General features: G+C 36.0%; 1 protein-coding gene across 7 annotated transcripts in view; it reads right to left on the bottom strand.

The window, feature by feature from the left end:
• DMD (dystrophin) overlaps nucleotides 1-17,136 on the bottom strand; it is a 931,439-nt gene that overhangs the window by 570,927 nt on the left and 343,376 nt on the right. For all 7 annotated transcript variants that reach the window (XR_014026476.1, XM_081327957.1, XM_081327955.1 and 4 more), the window contains one exon: nucleotides 16,231-16,349. Coding sequence is in view for 6 of the 7 variants with exons in the window: in XM_081327957.1 (XP_081184083.1) it covers nucleotides 16,231-16,349 (119 nt within the window). In the remaining variant the exon portion in view is untranslated. The remainder of the gene's footprint in view (nucleotides 1-16,230; nucleotides 16,350-17,136) is intronic.

Genomic DNA, 17,136 nt, shown 5'->3' with positions numbered 1-17,136 from the left:
TAGGGAGTTCCAGAAAAAGATCTACTTCTGCTTCATTGACTATGCTAAAGCCTTTGATTGTGTGGATCACAACAAACTGTGGCAAGTTCTTAAAGAGATGGGCGTACCAGACCATCTTATTTGTCTCTTGAGAAACCTATATGCGGGTCAAGAAGCAACAGTGAGAACTGGACACGGAACCACTGATTGGTTCAAATTTGGGAAACGAGTCCAGCAAAGCTGTATACTGTCACCCTACCTGTTTAACGTATATGCAGAGCACATCATGAGAAAGGCAGGGTTAGATGAATCAAAAGTTGGAATTAAGATTGTCGGGAGAAATTTCAACAACCTAAGATATGCAGATGATACCACTCTAATGGTAGAAAATGAAGAGGAACTAAAAAGCCTCCTGTTGCGGGTGAAGGAGAGTGCAAAGTTGGCTTGAAACTTAACATTAGGAGAACCAAGATCATGGCATCCGGCCCTCTCAATTCCTGGCAAATGGATGGGGAAGAAATGGAGGTAGTGACAGATTTTATTTTCGTGGGCTCCGCAGACAGGGACTGCAGCCAAGAAATTAAAAGATGCTTACTCATGGGGAGGAAAGCCATGACAAATCTAGACAGCATACTAAAAAACAGAGACATCACCCTGCCAACAAAAGTGCATATAGTCAAGGCTATGGTCTTCCCAGTTGCAATGTATGGCTTTGAAATTTGGACCATAAGAAAGGCTGAGCGCCAAAGAATTGAGGCCTTTGAACTCTGGTGCTGGAGAAGACTCCTGCGAGTCCCTTGGACTGCAAGGCGATCAAACTGGTCAGTCCTAGAGGAGATCAACCCTGACTGCTCTTTAGAAGGCCAGATCCTGAAGTTGAAACTCCAATACTTTGGCCACCTAATGAGAAGGAAGGACTCACTGGAGAAGAGCCTAATGCTGGGAAAGGTTGAGGGCAATAGAAGAAGGGAACAACAGAGAATGAGGTGGCTGGATGGAGTCACTGAAGCAGTAGGCGTGAGCTTAAATAGACTCCAGAAGATGGTAGAGGACAGGAAGGCCTGGAGGAACGTTGTCCATGGGGTCACGATGGGTCAGACATGACTTCGCAACTAACAACAACTGCATGTCACAAATAAAAGAATAAGCTGATTTTTTTCAAGGCAGCTACAAAATATAAACATAAGTTAAGTAGCATTGCTTCCATGTTCTGTGTTTATTGGGTATTTAAATGTTCTTTATGTATTTACTGAATTCAAAATATAAAGATATATAGTTGCATTGTTAATCTCTGAATTACTTAAATACAATTATTGGCAGAATTTGGCACAATAAATGTCACGATAAATGGATGGATGGATGGATGGATGGATGGATGGATGGATAGATGGATGGATAATAAATTACAGACAGAGAGATAATACACTACATATATAAATATTTAGGATTTTTTAAATAGATTTCTCTCTTGGCATATTTCACTCTGATAATTCCTTTTAAAAGCAAAATTTCATAATCTGTGAGTTTATTTTATATTAGATGTGAATTAACAAAGTAGATAGATAGACAGATAGAAAGAGAGAAAGAGATCTCACAGACAATAGCAAAGAGCCTGATAACTTTCCAAATTTTTAGTTTGTTGCATCTAGTACATTTATTAATTTTTTACTTCCCAACCCATGATCAAATAAATTTAGACTAAATGGCATGAGTTGGTCTAAAATTCAATGAAAATAATATTTTTTTTTATTCTAGAAAAGTTGAAAATAAGGTCTGGTATGGTATGATGTCTATGCAAGATTTTAAAGTCAAATTATTTGTTATATTATATCAATAATTTTCGTCTATGAATGTCTCAATATATATTACAAGTGAGAACACATAGAAAAATATTGTTTGTGATATTTATTACACTTAAAACATTGTACATCACAACTCCACCTTTCAAATTCAGTCTCTAAATTTTCAGTTCTCTTTTTAATGATATTTTTAGACGGTTTTATGGCTTTTATCTGTAAACTGCCTATAGTCACTCAGACAGTGAGATGGGCAGTGTCTAAACTTTGTAAAAAAATAAAATATACAATAATATTTTAAAAATCCAATTTGGGAGTCAATGAAATTGGATCTGAAAATATGTTCAATAAGTTCTTCTTCTCATACTTATTAAATAGTATAAAAAGATACCATTCATTAGAGAGTTAATTGCAACTTATTTCTGGACTCTACAATAGTTACAAGAAGCTAACAGTTAAAACAGCTTAAGCCTAGAGGACCTAAGTTTTGATGAGGACAAAACTCTCATAGGTGAGAACAGAAATATCACAATAGCATTCTAGGGGAAAATATCTAGAATAGATCCTCTTGCTGCTGAGCAAGATAAAATTAGATCGTCTCTGGAAGAAAAGAAAAAAGATCAGTCCTGAGTTGGCTTCAAAATTACTGGATGGAGGTGCTCTGAAACTTCCCTACACACAAAAGACTTTAAGCACAATTGATCAGGCAGTGTACCATAGCATAACATCCATCCATTCACCCAGGTAATTGTGCAACCCTATAATAATGATAATACATTCTGTGCGATACCTTTAACCTAATCAAATAAGAACATTTGCCTACCCCAGATCAATAAGAAGGACTCAATAGGTAGATAAAAATGCTAAATTGAAACATCTGTGCAACCAAACATACTATAACAAGAATTGTTGATAACAAAGACAAAAAAGCTGGATGGTGGAAACTGCAATACCTGAAGAAAGCCAAATAGAAAAGAAAGAAGTAGAGAAAAACAGAAAATACAAAGACCTGAAAATAGAAGTAGACCAACTGTGGCAAAATACTATTATAAAAACTAATAGGCACCTTGGTTGCCATTCCAAAACTTTTGGAACATTAGTTGAACTCCATCAGCATTGACATAATCAGTGAATTCTAAAAGGCAGCTTTAATGGAATAGCTTACATCCTGTGAGAATACCTTTAATATTATTAAATAATAACATCTGCCTATCCCAGGTCCTTGGGGGAGGATCCAATAGGTGGATAAAAAAGCCAAGTCTAGTCTAAACATTTGGCTGATTATGCAATGCATCATAATATACTGAAATATTTATTATTCTGTAACAATTAACTATAAAGCCTTGGTGGAGCAGTGGGCTAATGCCTCCTTAAGTAACACCAGCTGCCTGCAATTATTGCAGGTTCGCATCCCACCAGGCTCAAGGTTGACTCAGCCTTCCATCCTTCCGAGGTAGGTAAAATGAGGACCCAGATTGTTGGGGGCAATAAGCTGACTTTGTAATAATGCCGCTTGGGGGGGGGGCGAAAGCCCTAACAAGCAGGCATATACATAGAATGAAGGCTACTGCTAAGCTTGTAAGCCACCCTGAGTCTTCGGAGAAGGGCGGGATATAAATGGAATTAAAATAAAATAAAAATAAAAAATAAAATAAAGAATTCAGTTTGTTAATTAGATAATAAAATAAATTAAAATAAAATAAAAATAAAAAATAAAATAAAGAATTCAGTTTGTTAATTAGATAATAAAATAAGCTATGTGTGGGAAAGAGACACATATATAGAAAAGAAATCAGAACAACACAGATAAAGCAACCTACCTTGTTAGACTAAAAATATATTTAACTGGAATAAAAGTCTTTTATTACTAGCATGAAACTGTAATGTCAAATATTATTGCTATCATCATAATATATTCATTATCAATGATTAATTTTATGTGGCTGTTGGATTCACACCATTACTTTCTTAATAACATTGCTAAATGCTAGTAAACCTGAGGGTACCAATAATAGTGAATGAATGGATATGTACATATTTATATGTATGTGTATTTAGCCAAGCAACATCAGTGCAATTTTATCACATCTGTATCTATTTGAATTTAAATTTGATTGAATTCACTGGAAATTCATTCCATGTAATTATGTTTAAGTCTACAAAGTATAGCTGCAATAATTAGCAATTCTTGAAGTGAGTGGATTGTGATTGTGATTTACGTATTCAAAGTTAAGGTAGTCTTCTCTAAACTAGGAGCCTTCAAATAGATTATTGGGGAATTCTGATAACTTTAGTCCAATACATTTCCAGATGATGTCAATTTTAAAATTGATATTTTTCATAATTCATGAAATATATAAAATGTTGGTGATTATTAAGTAACATAAAATCTTATTTTAGATACATTGAAACCAAAAAAGAACCTGAACTTCTAAGAGGGGAATCATAAATTTCCTAAAGTGAAATTATAAGGATTAGAAAAGAAATTCAAGCAATGTGATTATTACTCTTTCTTGTCTAATAAATATATTAAAAAGGACAAATGCCAGTGCTAAATTGTCAGTTGAAATGTGGACAAATGCTCCCAAAAATGCATAAATGAATTACTCTTTATTTTCTATTACTCTTCATATAATATCAACTACTGATACTATTTAATATTCTAATAGTGTTTCTGTCAAAATCAGAAAAAAATTGAAGTTCTTCAAAGTTCTGAGCTGCATGCATATCTATATTAAATAATGTAATATCAAAATTAAAGTTAAAGATTATATGAGGAAGACTCCAAGAATTGTAAAATGTTATAGAATGTATTTCTATAAATCAGAATAGCAATAAAATTAAGCATAATTAGTGGAATATAGCTTCACCAGATGTCTCAGACTAAAGCAAACAAACATCTGGAATTTCATTAAGTTAATTGTTTGGGCTATAAAAGATGCAGTGGATCTGACTTCTGGTTTGACGTCGCGGCAAAATGGATGTAGAAAGTTGGGGCTCCATCTTTTGTGTTCGATTTCACCCCACTAGGGACCCTGGAAAGGGTTGAAAGTCACCCCACAGAGGTGACAAGCAAGGAGGAGACCCTCATTGATTGTGGGAGGATGGCAGACTTTCCATTTGATCCAAGGAAGCCCTCCAAAATGGCGGAGGAAAGACTGGCTACATTCGTGTAGCCAGTCAGAAGATGCTGACAACTGAAGAAAATAAGCACCAATGATCAACTTTTCAGCAACATGGATGAAACTGGGTGAGACTTTATCCTCTCTTTATGACTCCAAGACTTTTTCCTGGAAAAAATTGCCCAAAGCACCCTCCCCGATTAGAGAGGGAAGTGGAATTTCCACCCCATTCCCTCAGGAAAAGAAAAGCGGTGAATTAATTGCTTGGGGGGGGGAAACAGAGAAGTTAATATAGAGCCAGACAACATGTTTATTAAGTATTTGACTGTAAAACTAGAAAATTAATAAAATATTTATTTAAAAAAATGCAGTGGATCTAAACAATTTCATTTTAATGAAATAATTTTATTATCTATTATTACTTATTATGGTTGTCGTCACGGTTGGCCAGTTTTGGCATTTTTATCCACTTACCAAGTCCTTCCTGAGGACCTGGGATAGGCAGATGTTGTTGTGTGATGGTGTTAAAAGTGATGTGGCAATTGTACATTTGTGATGGGAACCTTTGCCTCCAGTAGTTTTGCAGCTGCTGGCCCTGGTTGCTCAGCCTGAGCCCTGTAGTCCATTTGTCACCAGATATCCAGGAACTCCAACACCTAATGTTGTCTTTGCTGACCTGGGCAACCACTAATCCAGTACAGATTTCTGTAAATGAGGTCTTACCACATTGTTCATGAAAAATACACTTTTCATCTGCTCCATTGATAAAACCTGTTCAGCATAGTTGAATGTCTTGCATAGCTTTCATCTTGCTCAGAGCACACAAGCCCCACAACCACATCAAGGTAGTGCCTTATTGGGGGGTTACTTATTATTACAAATAATAAATAGAAATCACAGTTTTTTCACAGGCTATCCACCTTCATTCTGTAAAGTAATTGCTTGCATTGACTGAAACAGTTGCCAGTTGTGAAGAAGAAGATGCTAGGCATTAGATGTTATTGTCATAAACTCCAGGTGCACAATCAGTCTGTATTGTGGAAAGGCAAGTAAATTTAAGATGGAATGATTTCCTGCTGGCTCCAGAGTTTAGAGGAAGGCATGGCAAAGTAGTTGGAGAGTCAATTAGCTATGGTAGGCTAGTTTATTATTTTCTCTTGCTCTGCCTAACCTTTGTTCTGTACTTCAGGGCTTTTCAACCTTTTCACCCATTGTACCACTTTTAGGATAAGGCAATATCCGAGTACCACTTGTTGCCCAGCAAGGTGTCAAAAACTTGACCAAAAAAAAAGAGGAAAAAATGATAAAGTACAAGTAGTCCTTGACTTACAACAATTCATTTAGTGACTGTTCGAAGTTACAACAGCACTGAAAAAAGTGAATTATGACCATTTTTCATACTTATGACTGTTGCAGCATCCCCAGGGTCATGTGATTTATATTAGGATGCTTGGCAACTGATTCATACTTATAACATTCAGTGTCCCAGAGTCATGTGATCAATGGCCAGGGGGGCGTGGCCAGCTCATCACTCAGGTTGCCGGGTGCCTGTGGGGGGGAATCTGTGGATCTCTGGTGGAGGGGAGTGGGACTGGGATGGGTGCCTTCCCACTCTACCATTGTCCCTTCCTTCCTTCTTTCCTTCCTTTCTTTCCTTATCTCCCTCTTTGTCACTTAGCAAACAGCCTCTTTTCCGCAAGCGAGCTGGGCAAGAGCTGGGGATCAGCGTTTCTGAGCGTGACTTCTGAGCACAGCTCAGCTGATCCTGGGCTGCTGCCCAGCTCACTTAGCAAGCAGCCTCTTTTCCATAAGCAAGTGAGCTGGGCAGGAGCCTGGGATCCGCTGAGCCACGCTCAGAAGTCGCGCTGAGAAATGCTGATCCCGGGCTCATGCCCAGCTCACTTAACAAGCAGCCTATTTTCTGCAAGCAAGTGAGCCGGGCAGGAGCACATGATCGGCTGAGCTGCGCTCAGAAGTCATGCTCAGAAACGCTGATTCTGGGGCTTCAGTTAGCAAGCAGTATGTTTTCCGCAAGCAATCTGGGCAGGAGCCATTCGCTTGCTAGCCCTTCCCCCCCCCAAGCACACAACTTGCTCACTCACCCTTTCTTGCTGGCTGCTCCACTCGCTGTTCCTCTGAAAACAGGCCAGTCTGTCCCTTTTATACTTTTTATTCTCTCCGCCCTCTTCCGGGTGCACCAGAAGCTCCAATTAGCATATCGCCACAGATCCTGGGGATTCTGGCAAGCTCTGCAGCTCCAGCTGATCTCCAGGTCTGTGTGACCTCATTTTGACTCATTCCCTCCCCCACTGTAATTAGCTAGGCTGGGCTCGCGTACCACCAGCCAGGGGCTTGCGTATCACTGGTGGTATGCGTACCAGCAGTTGAAAAGCCCTGCTGTACTTCATCAGCCAAGCCTAATGCTTCATTTCAAGTTAGACTGGCCACAACTGAAAAATGGATGACATAGCAGTCCAAAGGGCCTAATAATTCCTAATTCTGAGGAGAGATTGCTGCAAATTAGGTATTAGTTCTTTTTAAAAACATTTTAACTGATTTTTAGTGCTTACTAAACAGTGTGTTGTCTGGGTGCATATATTTGAAAAAATCAATAATAATTAATTTCTGTAATTCCATGATCAATATATTAATTAATAGTGTGTTTCCTTGATCTTCCCTTCTTCCAATGTTATTCTCCTTTGTCAACATTAGATAAATATAATAATAATTTCAATACATACAAGGTTGGATATAAACATTTTTTGTGTTTGTATATATAACATCTTTTCTAATTAACTTACGTTTCAATTATTATTTAAACTTAATTTCCCCTCAGTATTCAAACCATTCTTATCAGTCATAGTTTTCTCAAAATTAATTACCTAAATATCTAAACTTTTCATTTACATACCTCATCCCAATATTTTCATATTTCATATATTATAAAGATACCATACTACTTATATATCCTATAACATCCACAAATAACATCTTTTCTGAGCAGTTTATATTTTAACTATATTTATAAAAGTCATCTTATTGAGTCACTATATGTCCTGTTTTCAAACTTCTTATTTAAGCTTACTTTCCTCTTGGTATTCAAATCATTCTTCTCAGTCATAATTTTCTCTAATTTAATTACCTTTAAATGTCTAAACTTTCCATTCACATACATCATCCCAGTATTTTAATATTTTATATATTATAAAAAATACTATACTACTTATCCCTCTTACTATAGGCCCCTTTATATCCAAAATTATCTATTCTTTTAATCATATTCAAACAAATGTTTGATCCTGTAATACTCCATCTGATAAGTTGAATCAGATTTCTTAAGTCTAACTCTAGCCTTCTTCTTTTGCCAAATAGCTTTCCAAGTTAGCATGTTCCACTTGCCAGGAAGTTCCTGTATTTTTGTAGGTGTTGTTGGGAGTGTGAAGGACAGGTTTAATTTAATAATTTAATAATTTAATTTGTAGGATATACACTTTTTCTCTCCCAGACTCTGATGATTTTCCTGGCAGCTCTATAATCATTTTATTAAATCTTCTTTCTTATCTTCAAATTTGTTTTGACGTCCTGTCAGATAAAATATATTTTCCATTTTTATTGTTGTAATAAAATCTTGTAGACTTTTTTTCTGTTTGTGTTAAGTTATACAGTAGTTCTCTTCATTTGTAGCTTTCCTGTTTAAGTCACTTTCTTCTAGTTTGCATTGTTATCAAATTTGTTTGTTCATTCTTTATCATTGTTTTTGAGAGTTTTTTAATTGTAAGTTTAGATTGAAGATGTGCTCAATCATGTCATCAAAGTTGTTTTTGATTTCATTGTGGTTTGAAACTATTGAACCTGTCATAGCATTGCATACATTTCCTCCTGAAAAGTACTTGTCTCGTCTTGGAGTATTACTTCTGCAGATTTCTGATGTTCCAGGCTAGATCTTTCAGAAGGGAATATTTGGTGTGGTTTCTTGTCTCTTTTAGATAAATATGTAATATCCATTTTGTCTCCCCCCCTCCAAATAGTCTTTCACCAGTACCATAGTCTCTGTAATTAGCCTTGAGCCAGCCAATCTCAAAATCCAAACCACCAAATCTTATATAGTTCTTATCTTTATATATGGTTTTTGTAATCCAATGCATTTCTAGTTGTCAAGGTATCAGCGAAAGCAGTATTTTATAACATATCTTCTATTCAAGAGTCACTTATCAACCCATCAGAGTTGCAATCCAGAGTATTTAGCCACCTTGAAGCCTTCTAGTAAGTTCCCCCACTAGAAGATTAGCCAAGAGTAAAAAAACTTTCCGCAAACAATTCTTGAGCTTAAACAACACTTGAAGTTTTCTTTTTCTGCACACACTTTTTTTAGCTTATAAATTGCCCAGTATATTTTCTTTCTTTGTTCTCAGCTGTTTTCTATTTGGCTGAAGGTTATTAAAGTTCAAGGGAACAGATTAATCTTTGTTTCTGAGCATTTTGCCAATTTCTGAGTCAGAGTTGCTGTTGTTCTATGCTCTGATTCTCCACTAGATGTCAGTAGTTATTTATTTTCCAACTTTTTTAAACAATAAAATTGTTGTTTTATTTTTTATAAATTCATCGAAACTCTTTAGGTCAGGGGTGTCAAACTGCCGGCCCGCAGGCCGGACGCATCACAATGAAACCGCGCCCACCCCATTGCCAACAATGGGGGAAAAGCTCCGATATGTCACACGACGTCACATGACATCGTGAGTTTGACATGTCTGCTTTAGGTTATAAAATTTTAACGGTTTTCTTAATTTTCAGTTTTATCCAGACTATATTATTATTAGTTTCATTTCAGTATATTTCTTTCCCCCTTAGAAGTTAATTCGCTGCTTCTGTCTATCCTTTTAGAGGATTTCTTGCTTTGGGTGTTTTTCTAGGGAATCAGTTACAAAATAGAAGAGAGAAGATCGATATTCTCACCCAGTTTCAAGCACGCCGTTCACCATTGTTCTGGTTCATGCTTTTGGACTTTGGCTGCTTGTAGTTTGGGCTAGACACTGATATGCAGCTAGTCTTTCTCCTGTCTGGTTGGAGGGCTTCCCCCAGATTGAGTGGATTGAGCACCATTGTTCCGCAATCATTGGGGCGCTCCTCCTTCTTTGTCACCTCCCTGGGATGACTTTTGACCTATTTAGGGTCCCCTGGCAGGGTGAAATCAGCCATGGGGTGCAGAGCCCTGCGATCCCTTGACTGGATCACTACAGGGTGGAAACAGAAGTCCAAATGAGGTATTAATTATGATGAGTTTCTTGGAAAGCCAGAACTGTTATTTTTTAAGTTTGGCACAGGCAGAATGTAGCAAGAGCCATCAAAGTTAACCAAGAAACTCTTATTCCAAGTTGCAATTTCTTATATGATGACCATTATCATTGAGCAGTAATCACTGAAAATAAGTTGTCTAGCATTGTCTAACTTCTTCATTGAGAAAAAATGTCTAACATATTTAGAATGTCTAAGCAAGAAATTAAATTCAATGAGTTACCTGAATTAAAAATCATATATGGATTATAGTTCAACAGTTTATGCTTAAATTTAGAATATGTGCACTGGGCTTAACAACCATGGTTAATAAATGCTATGAATAACACACTACTTCAGTGTGTATGACTGTTCAAACATTCATAATCAGAAATAACAATTTCTAAAGTTATGTTTAGAGCAATCACAGCAAGCAATGTAAAAGTAACATACCCACAGAGACATGCTGCTGTATGCAGCTCTTTAAATCATCTATATCTGGGATTTTTTCTCTGAGTGCCAAATAACTTTGCCTGCCCCCCGCAAAAGAAACAAAAAAAACCACAAAAATTGGGTGGTCGATAAGTGCATGGGCACAGCTATTTTAAAAAGCAGCAGAGAAATGGTATGTATATGTCCCCTTTTGTTTCAAAAATCCTTCTGGAACTGAAGCTGAAGCTCTGTTACAACAGTGTGAACATTACCTTAGTTCATCTGCCTTAAGGAAAAATAGTATTAAGGATTAATTACTGCAGTCACTTCTAGGAAATTCCTGAAGGCTAATTTTAACAAGTTAATGAACTGTACTGTATAGTATTTTAAAATTACTTAGATTCAGAAATGGAACAAAGTTAACTCAGGCAAGTTCTATTAAACTGAAGAACATTTTTCTGTGCTCTTCTGACAAAAATTAACTGATTAGTAAATGATTAAATATTATTTTAATCTGAGAATAATTACTCTTTTAATCTGGGAATAATTACTATTGAACCAGTGTATGATATTTAAAGAAATGTGACATAACAGTTATTACTTTTAGCAATAGCTTTCTGTACCATCATTAAGCACTTGAAAGACAAAGATAACATTTAATGGATAAGGAAAGAAGAACACCAGGAAGAAATGACGATATTATTATTTTCTGTGGACAGTTTCAGTTCAGTCATTTAGGAAGGGTTTTGCTCTGAAAAGCATTTTGCGAGCCCATCCTTGAATCAGAACAAATGTTTTCCTTAGGAAGAATCTTTAATTAAGTTTCAATTTGATTTAGGCTGATATTTATTCAGGGTGTTGTATTCTGAGTACCCAAATGCAAGCTATGCATGATTTTCATATTTTATCTCTCTATTTCCCTCTGACTAATTTTCTATTTATTTATTTTTTTTAAAAAAAAGTTTACCTTCCCCAATCTGTATTTCCATGCATTTTATACCACACATCACCGGCTGTCTTCTATGGGAGTTACTGGGAATATAGTTTGAAACCCATAACAGATGCTTCCAGCCAAAGGCATTAGGTAATTTATAAAAGGGATTATTTTCTCAGACAGAGAAGGTGAGTGTGGGATTGACAGCAGAGGTGAAAACATTTTTCCCAAAGCTAGGCTCAGTTGATTCCCCACAACCACTACCAAAGGGATATAGAACCCAAACCTGTGCAACTTTATTCAAAGTTAAACTCCACTGATTTAATGAAACTTATGCACAAGAAAATGAACATAAATTACAATCCAAACCTCTTAACTATTTAATATGCAACAGTAGTAGAAAATGTCTCTCCAGTTATCTAACTGAATATATGTGTGTGTGTGTGTGTGTGTGTAAATTTTTTGGCTTGCTAACAAAGAATAAAGCAAGCCAAAAAATTTACACAAATATGAGCTGCCACTGCTGTGGCTACTGCCTGTAGATGGCCTTGGGCTAGGCTGAAACAGGATATAAGATTTGTCCCGTGTCTGGGACTAAGCAAGTGTATTCTAAATACTTAACAAACATGAAAGCTGACAAGAAGATAGAAATTAGGATATAATTATTCTGAATTGCTTTGATTTCTCCAAACTGAAATCAGACTTTCCATTTTTACTCTACAGAAAGAAGGCTACTAAACTAGTCAGCTTATGGTCTTTAGAAATATTCAACATGTTCTAACAGATGTTTCCTTATTATGCTATTTTTACTGGCAATTATGACCATTGAAAACTGTTATAGAATACATTTTTAATACTATTTTTGTTTTCTTTGTTCTTTAATTATTCTCAAAGGTAATTATTTTATTATTTTATTATTTAATTCTCAAATTAAATGATATTGTTTGATTAACTTATTTATTCTTTTTTATAGTAGCTAAGATTGAAATAGTCCAATGTAGCTGAAATGAAATAGAAAATAACTGCTTTTTCCCTACTATATGAATAAATCTGAGGCAGATCTATGCTTCTGTGTCATCATGAACAGAAAGGGGTGTTTTTTTGTTTGTTTCAGTTTTCTTTTAAAATTTCTTCTTGTCAAGACTCAATACAGCCCACCAATAATGTCCTCCATCTACTAACTATCTTAGCCGTCTTTTTTCAGTAGTTTTAGGTAAATTTGTTTGAAGTGAGGACATGCCAAAAATGAATTCCATGCTTCCTCCAAAATACCTTGTCTCAGCTGAAAAGTGCTAAAAATGCTTAATTTCCCAAGATCCTAAGCTAAAACTGTTAACTGTATAAAATATGCTATTCAGTTCTATAATTATGGCTGGATTCTATGAGTGTAAAAATGTAAGTACTTCCTTTTATACTGAAAATACTATGACAACTTTAATGGTTATATTCCTTGTTACCTTCTGAGAGGAGGCTTCATAGTATCTGAAGCAGAACATCCAGATTCAGTCACAGCTTTGTTCACTACAGTATTAACCTTGTGAATTCTAAAGCATCCTCCTTCCATTATGTATTCAAGATGGACAGTGAATAATATTTATATGTTACTTATATGTAAGGGCAGTGGTGGGATTGAAATATGAGAACAACCGGTTCTTTGTGTGGATGCTGCTTCTGGAAGTCCATTCTGGGCCTGGGCAATAAAAAATTAGCTACCGGTTCTGCCGAAGTGGTGCGAACTGGCTGAATCCCACCACTGTGTAAGGGTGTAGGTCTATACATATGTTGTATATAGTATGTTTTAAATGTGTTATGTATGTGTACACTTTGAGAGGAAGCAACTAAATTTCATTTTTAATGTGTGCCATTGTGCCCACAGGGGAAAAAAATGACAATAAAGGTTATCCATCTATCTTATAATGCCTAGCACTGTCATGCCAAAAGGTAATGACGGGCTCCATCTACCATTTCTCTTAAAATCGTGGTTATTAAGCAACACATATGAAAAATGTAACAGCACAAAATTTATAGTAGTTCTTTAAGCAGCTGAAAATCTTAGGACAGTATTAAGACAAAGAAAACATGCAAATTTATCTTTTTGTAAAATATTCTGAATATTTCAATAAAAGCCAAGAAAAGTTCAAATATATGCAATTCTTTTATTTTTAGAATCATGCCATTACTATGATCAGAGAAAAATACACAGACCTCAACATTTTGGTTGGGCCTAATTAATAAACAGTTTTAATTAGGTTTGATCTTTTGAATCTGCTCATTGTGAGTTCATACCAAATCAAAAGTATGATTGAAGAATCTGAAGCTTTGTGTACCTTGCATTTATGACTCAAAAATTCCAGATTGGGTATCTATCTAGCCATTCTGCCATAAAACCCAGATCAGTGGAGGGCTGCAGTGTTTGTCCTTCTGGAACTCTGTCCTAACTCCACACAGGACTTTTGGATCTCATTGGGTTCTTGCTCGCCTCTCTTACTAAGGGTCTTCTCCTTTGATTGCTCAGTTTAACTGGATGACCAACACTTGGAAGAGTCCTTGTTGTGCCAAATGTCTTCCATTTGAGAATTATGGAGGCCGCTGTGTTCTAGGAACCTTCACTGCAGCAGAAATTTATTGTAGCCTTCCACAGATCTGTGCTTTGCAATAATCCTGTCTCTGATCCTTTCATCTCATGGTCTTTGCTCTACTACAGTATGCATTGTCAGCTGTGAGGCCTTCTATAGAGAGGTGTGCACCTTTCCAAATCATGTCCAATCAATTGAATTTACCACAGGTAGACTCCAATCAAGGTATAGAAACATGTCAGCAATGATCAAGAGAACTGGGAGGCACCTGAGCTAAATTTCATGTGTTGTTGCAAAGAGTCAGAATACTTATGCTAATGTGATATTTAAGTTTTTTTTATTTTTAATAAGTTTACAGACATTTCTAAATTTCTGTTTTCACTTTATCATTATGGGGTACTGAGTGTAGATTAATGAGAAAAAAATGAATTTTAACAACTGTAGAATCAGGCTGCAGCATAACAAAATTGAAAAAGTGAAAGGGATCTCAATTCACTGTAGAAAAAGTGAAATGTGTATAAAAATAAAGATTTATGAAATATGATCTGCAGTACTTAAATGCATATGTAATGTATTGGACACAGCTGTATAACTGTATAAATAGCTGTGCAGCAGCCATTAGGGCTGCTTCTGTTCTGAGTTAATAAACCTGTTTGCTGTTTCAACACTTCGTCTCACTTAATACCTAAAGAACTGAAGCTATAACAGCATAGTTTTTAAAGTGTTAAGGAATTTTAGAAAATTCCTAATTGTAAATACCTGTGAAGAACAACACTTATTTCATTTGGATGCATAATAACAAATAAAAACAACATGTTGGCTATATTTTTAAAAAATGAATTGTAAGACTATAATGTTAGTCCACATCCTTTGAATCCTTGAAGGTTTATTGTCATGAAGAGAATAATAAAGAGTAAATTAAATTCAAGCCTTTGATTGTGTGGATCATAACAAACTGTGGCAAGTTCTTAAAGAGATGGGCGTACCAGACCATCTTATTTGTCTCTTGAGAAACCTATATGTGGGCCAAGAAGTAACAGTGAGAACTGGACACGAAACCACTGATTGGTTCAAAATTGGGAAACGAGTCTGGCAAGGCTGTATACTGTCACCCTGCCTATTTAACTTATATGCAGAGCACATCATGACAAAGGCAGGGCTAGATGAATCAAAAGTTGGAATTAAGATTGCCGGAAGAAATAACAACCTAAGATATGCAGATGATACCACTCTAATGGCAGAAAGTGAAGAAGAACTAAAGAGCCTCTTGTTGCAGGTGAAGAAGTAGAGTGCAAAAGTTGGGTTGAAACTTAACATTAAGAAAACCAAGATCATGGCATCCGGCCCTCTCAATTCCTGGCAAATAGATGGGGAAGAAATGACAGAAGTGACAGATTTTATTTTCCTGGGCTCCAAGGTCACTGCAGATGGGGACTGTAGCCAAGAAATTAAAAGATGCTTGCTCCTCGGGAGGAAAGCCATGGTAAATCTAGACAGCACACTAAAAAGCAGAGACATCACCCTGTCAACAAAAGTGCAAATAGTCAAGGCTATGGTCTTTCCAGTTGCAATGTATGGCAGTGAAAGCTGGACCATAAAAAGGCTGAACGCCAAAGAATTGAGGCCTTTGAACTATGGTGCTGGAGAAGACTCCTGCGAGTCCCTTGGACTGCAAGGCGATCAAACCGATCAGTCCTAGAGGAGATCAACCCTGACTGCTCTTTAGAAGGCTAGATCCTGAAGCTAAAACTTTGGCCACCTAATGAGAAGGAAGGACTCACTGGAGAAGAGCCTAATGCTGGGAAAGATTGAGGGCAATAGAAGAAGGGGACGACAGAGAATGAGTCACTGAAGCAGTAGGCGTGAGCTTAAATGGACTCCAGAAGATGGTAGAGGACAGGAAGGCCTGGAGGAACGTTGTCCATAGGGTCACGATGGGTCGGACACGACTTCACAGCTAACAACAAAAAAATTAAATTCTGAAGGCTCAGTGCACAAAATGAAACTTGTATGATAAGACATTGGAAATGAAGGTGTTTTCTACTTAAAATATAAAACTTTTTAAAATCATCTGTGTGAAAAAGTAATCTTTATATACATAAAATCCTATTCGCACAAACCTTCAGGATCAAGGAGTTTCTCAATTCCCAGGTGTTGTTTTGCTATATTGAATGCATGATCTAATCGCTGCACAGTGGACTGTTGATAAACCACATCATCCCAATTGAAGAGATCGGGCCTGGGGAAAAGAAAGCACAAAGTTACTTTCAGAATCATTCATATATATATGAACTAAATTAAAAAGTAGGAAGGTTACTAAGTAAGCGGAGGTTTTAATTAATCTGCTGATATACTTTACAATAAAATATTGGTTTGATAAACTAACAAATTAAAATACCTAAATGTGATTTTATCAGACCATCTATAAATCAGTTTATTTCCAATTAGAACTTAATTTTAATGTTTAAATTCCACATAATTATAGCCATTTACACATTTTTAGATTAATTATAGCATTGCCATGTTTGGCATATTGCTGATAATATGATTTCAGTTGGTTTATCTAGATAACTAACATAACAATGTTACAATTTGTTTTGTTTTCCACGGGCATCTCTTTTACACACAAATTCATTTCCTGTACAGCAAGGTCTTTCATTAAGTGGTATATTTTCAAATCTATCATCAAGGACTGAGGAAGGGAAGCTATTAAAGCAGGCATTATATACAAGTATTTTGTATATGATTGTGTCTTTTTGTTTATAGGTATAAATGTATGTGTGTATACGCAACAGCGAGAGAATCTGTTCATCTCTAGGATTTCCCCCCTCCCAGTCCCACTACATGATAAATGTCTAATAGGTTGTAAAACACAATGTTAGCAAATTAATTTTCAGCATAAATTGACTTGTAAAGGTTTATGCTGGCATGTCAGGATATTAAAAAATTATCAGTTATTATATTTAATAACTCTTGGTTGTAGAAGAGTGAGCACCTTCTGTGAAAATACTAGAAAAATTCAACAG

This window comes from Vipera berus (assembly GCF_964194415.1).
Source record: "Vipera berus genome assembly, chromosome: 4".
In the NCBI taxonomy this organism is placed as follows: domain Eukaryota; kingdom Metazoa; phylum Chordata; class Lepidosauria; order Squamata; family Viperidae; genus Vipera; species Vipera berus.
The sequence above is the reverse complement of the archived record's forward strand: the minus strand, read 5'-3'. Positions and strand labels throughout refer to the sequence as shown.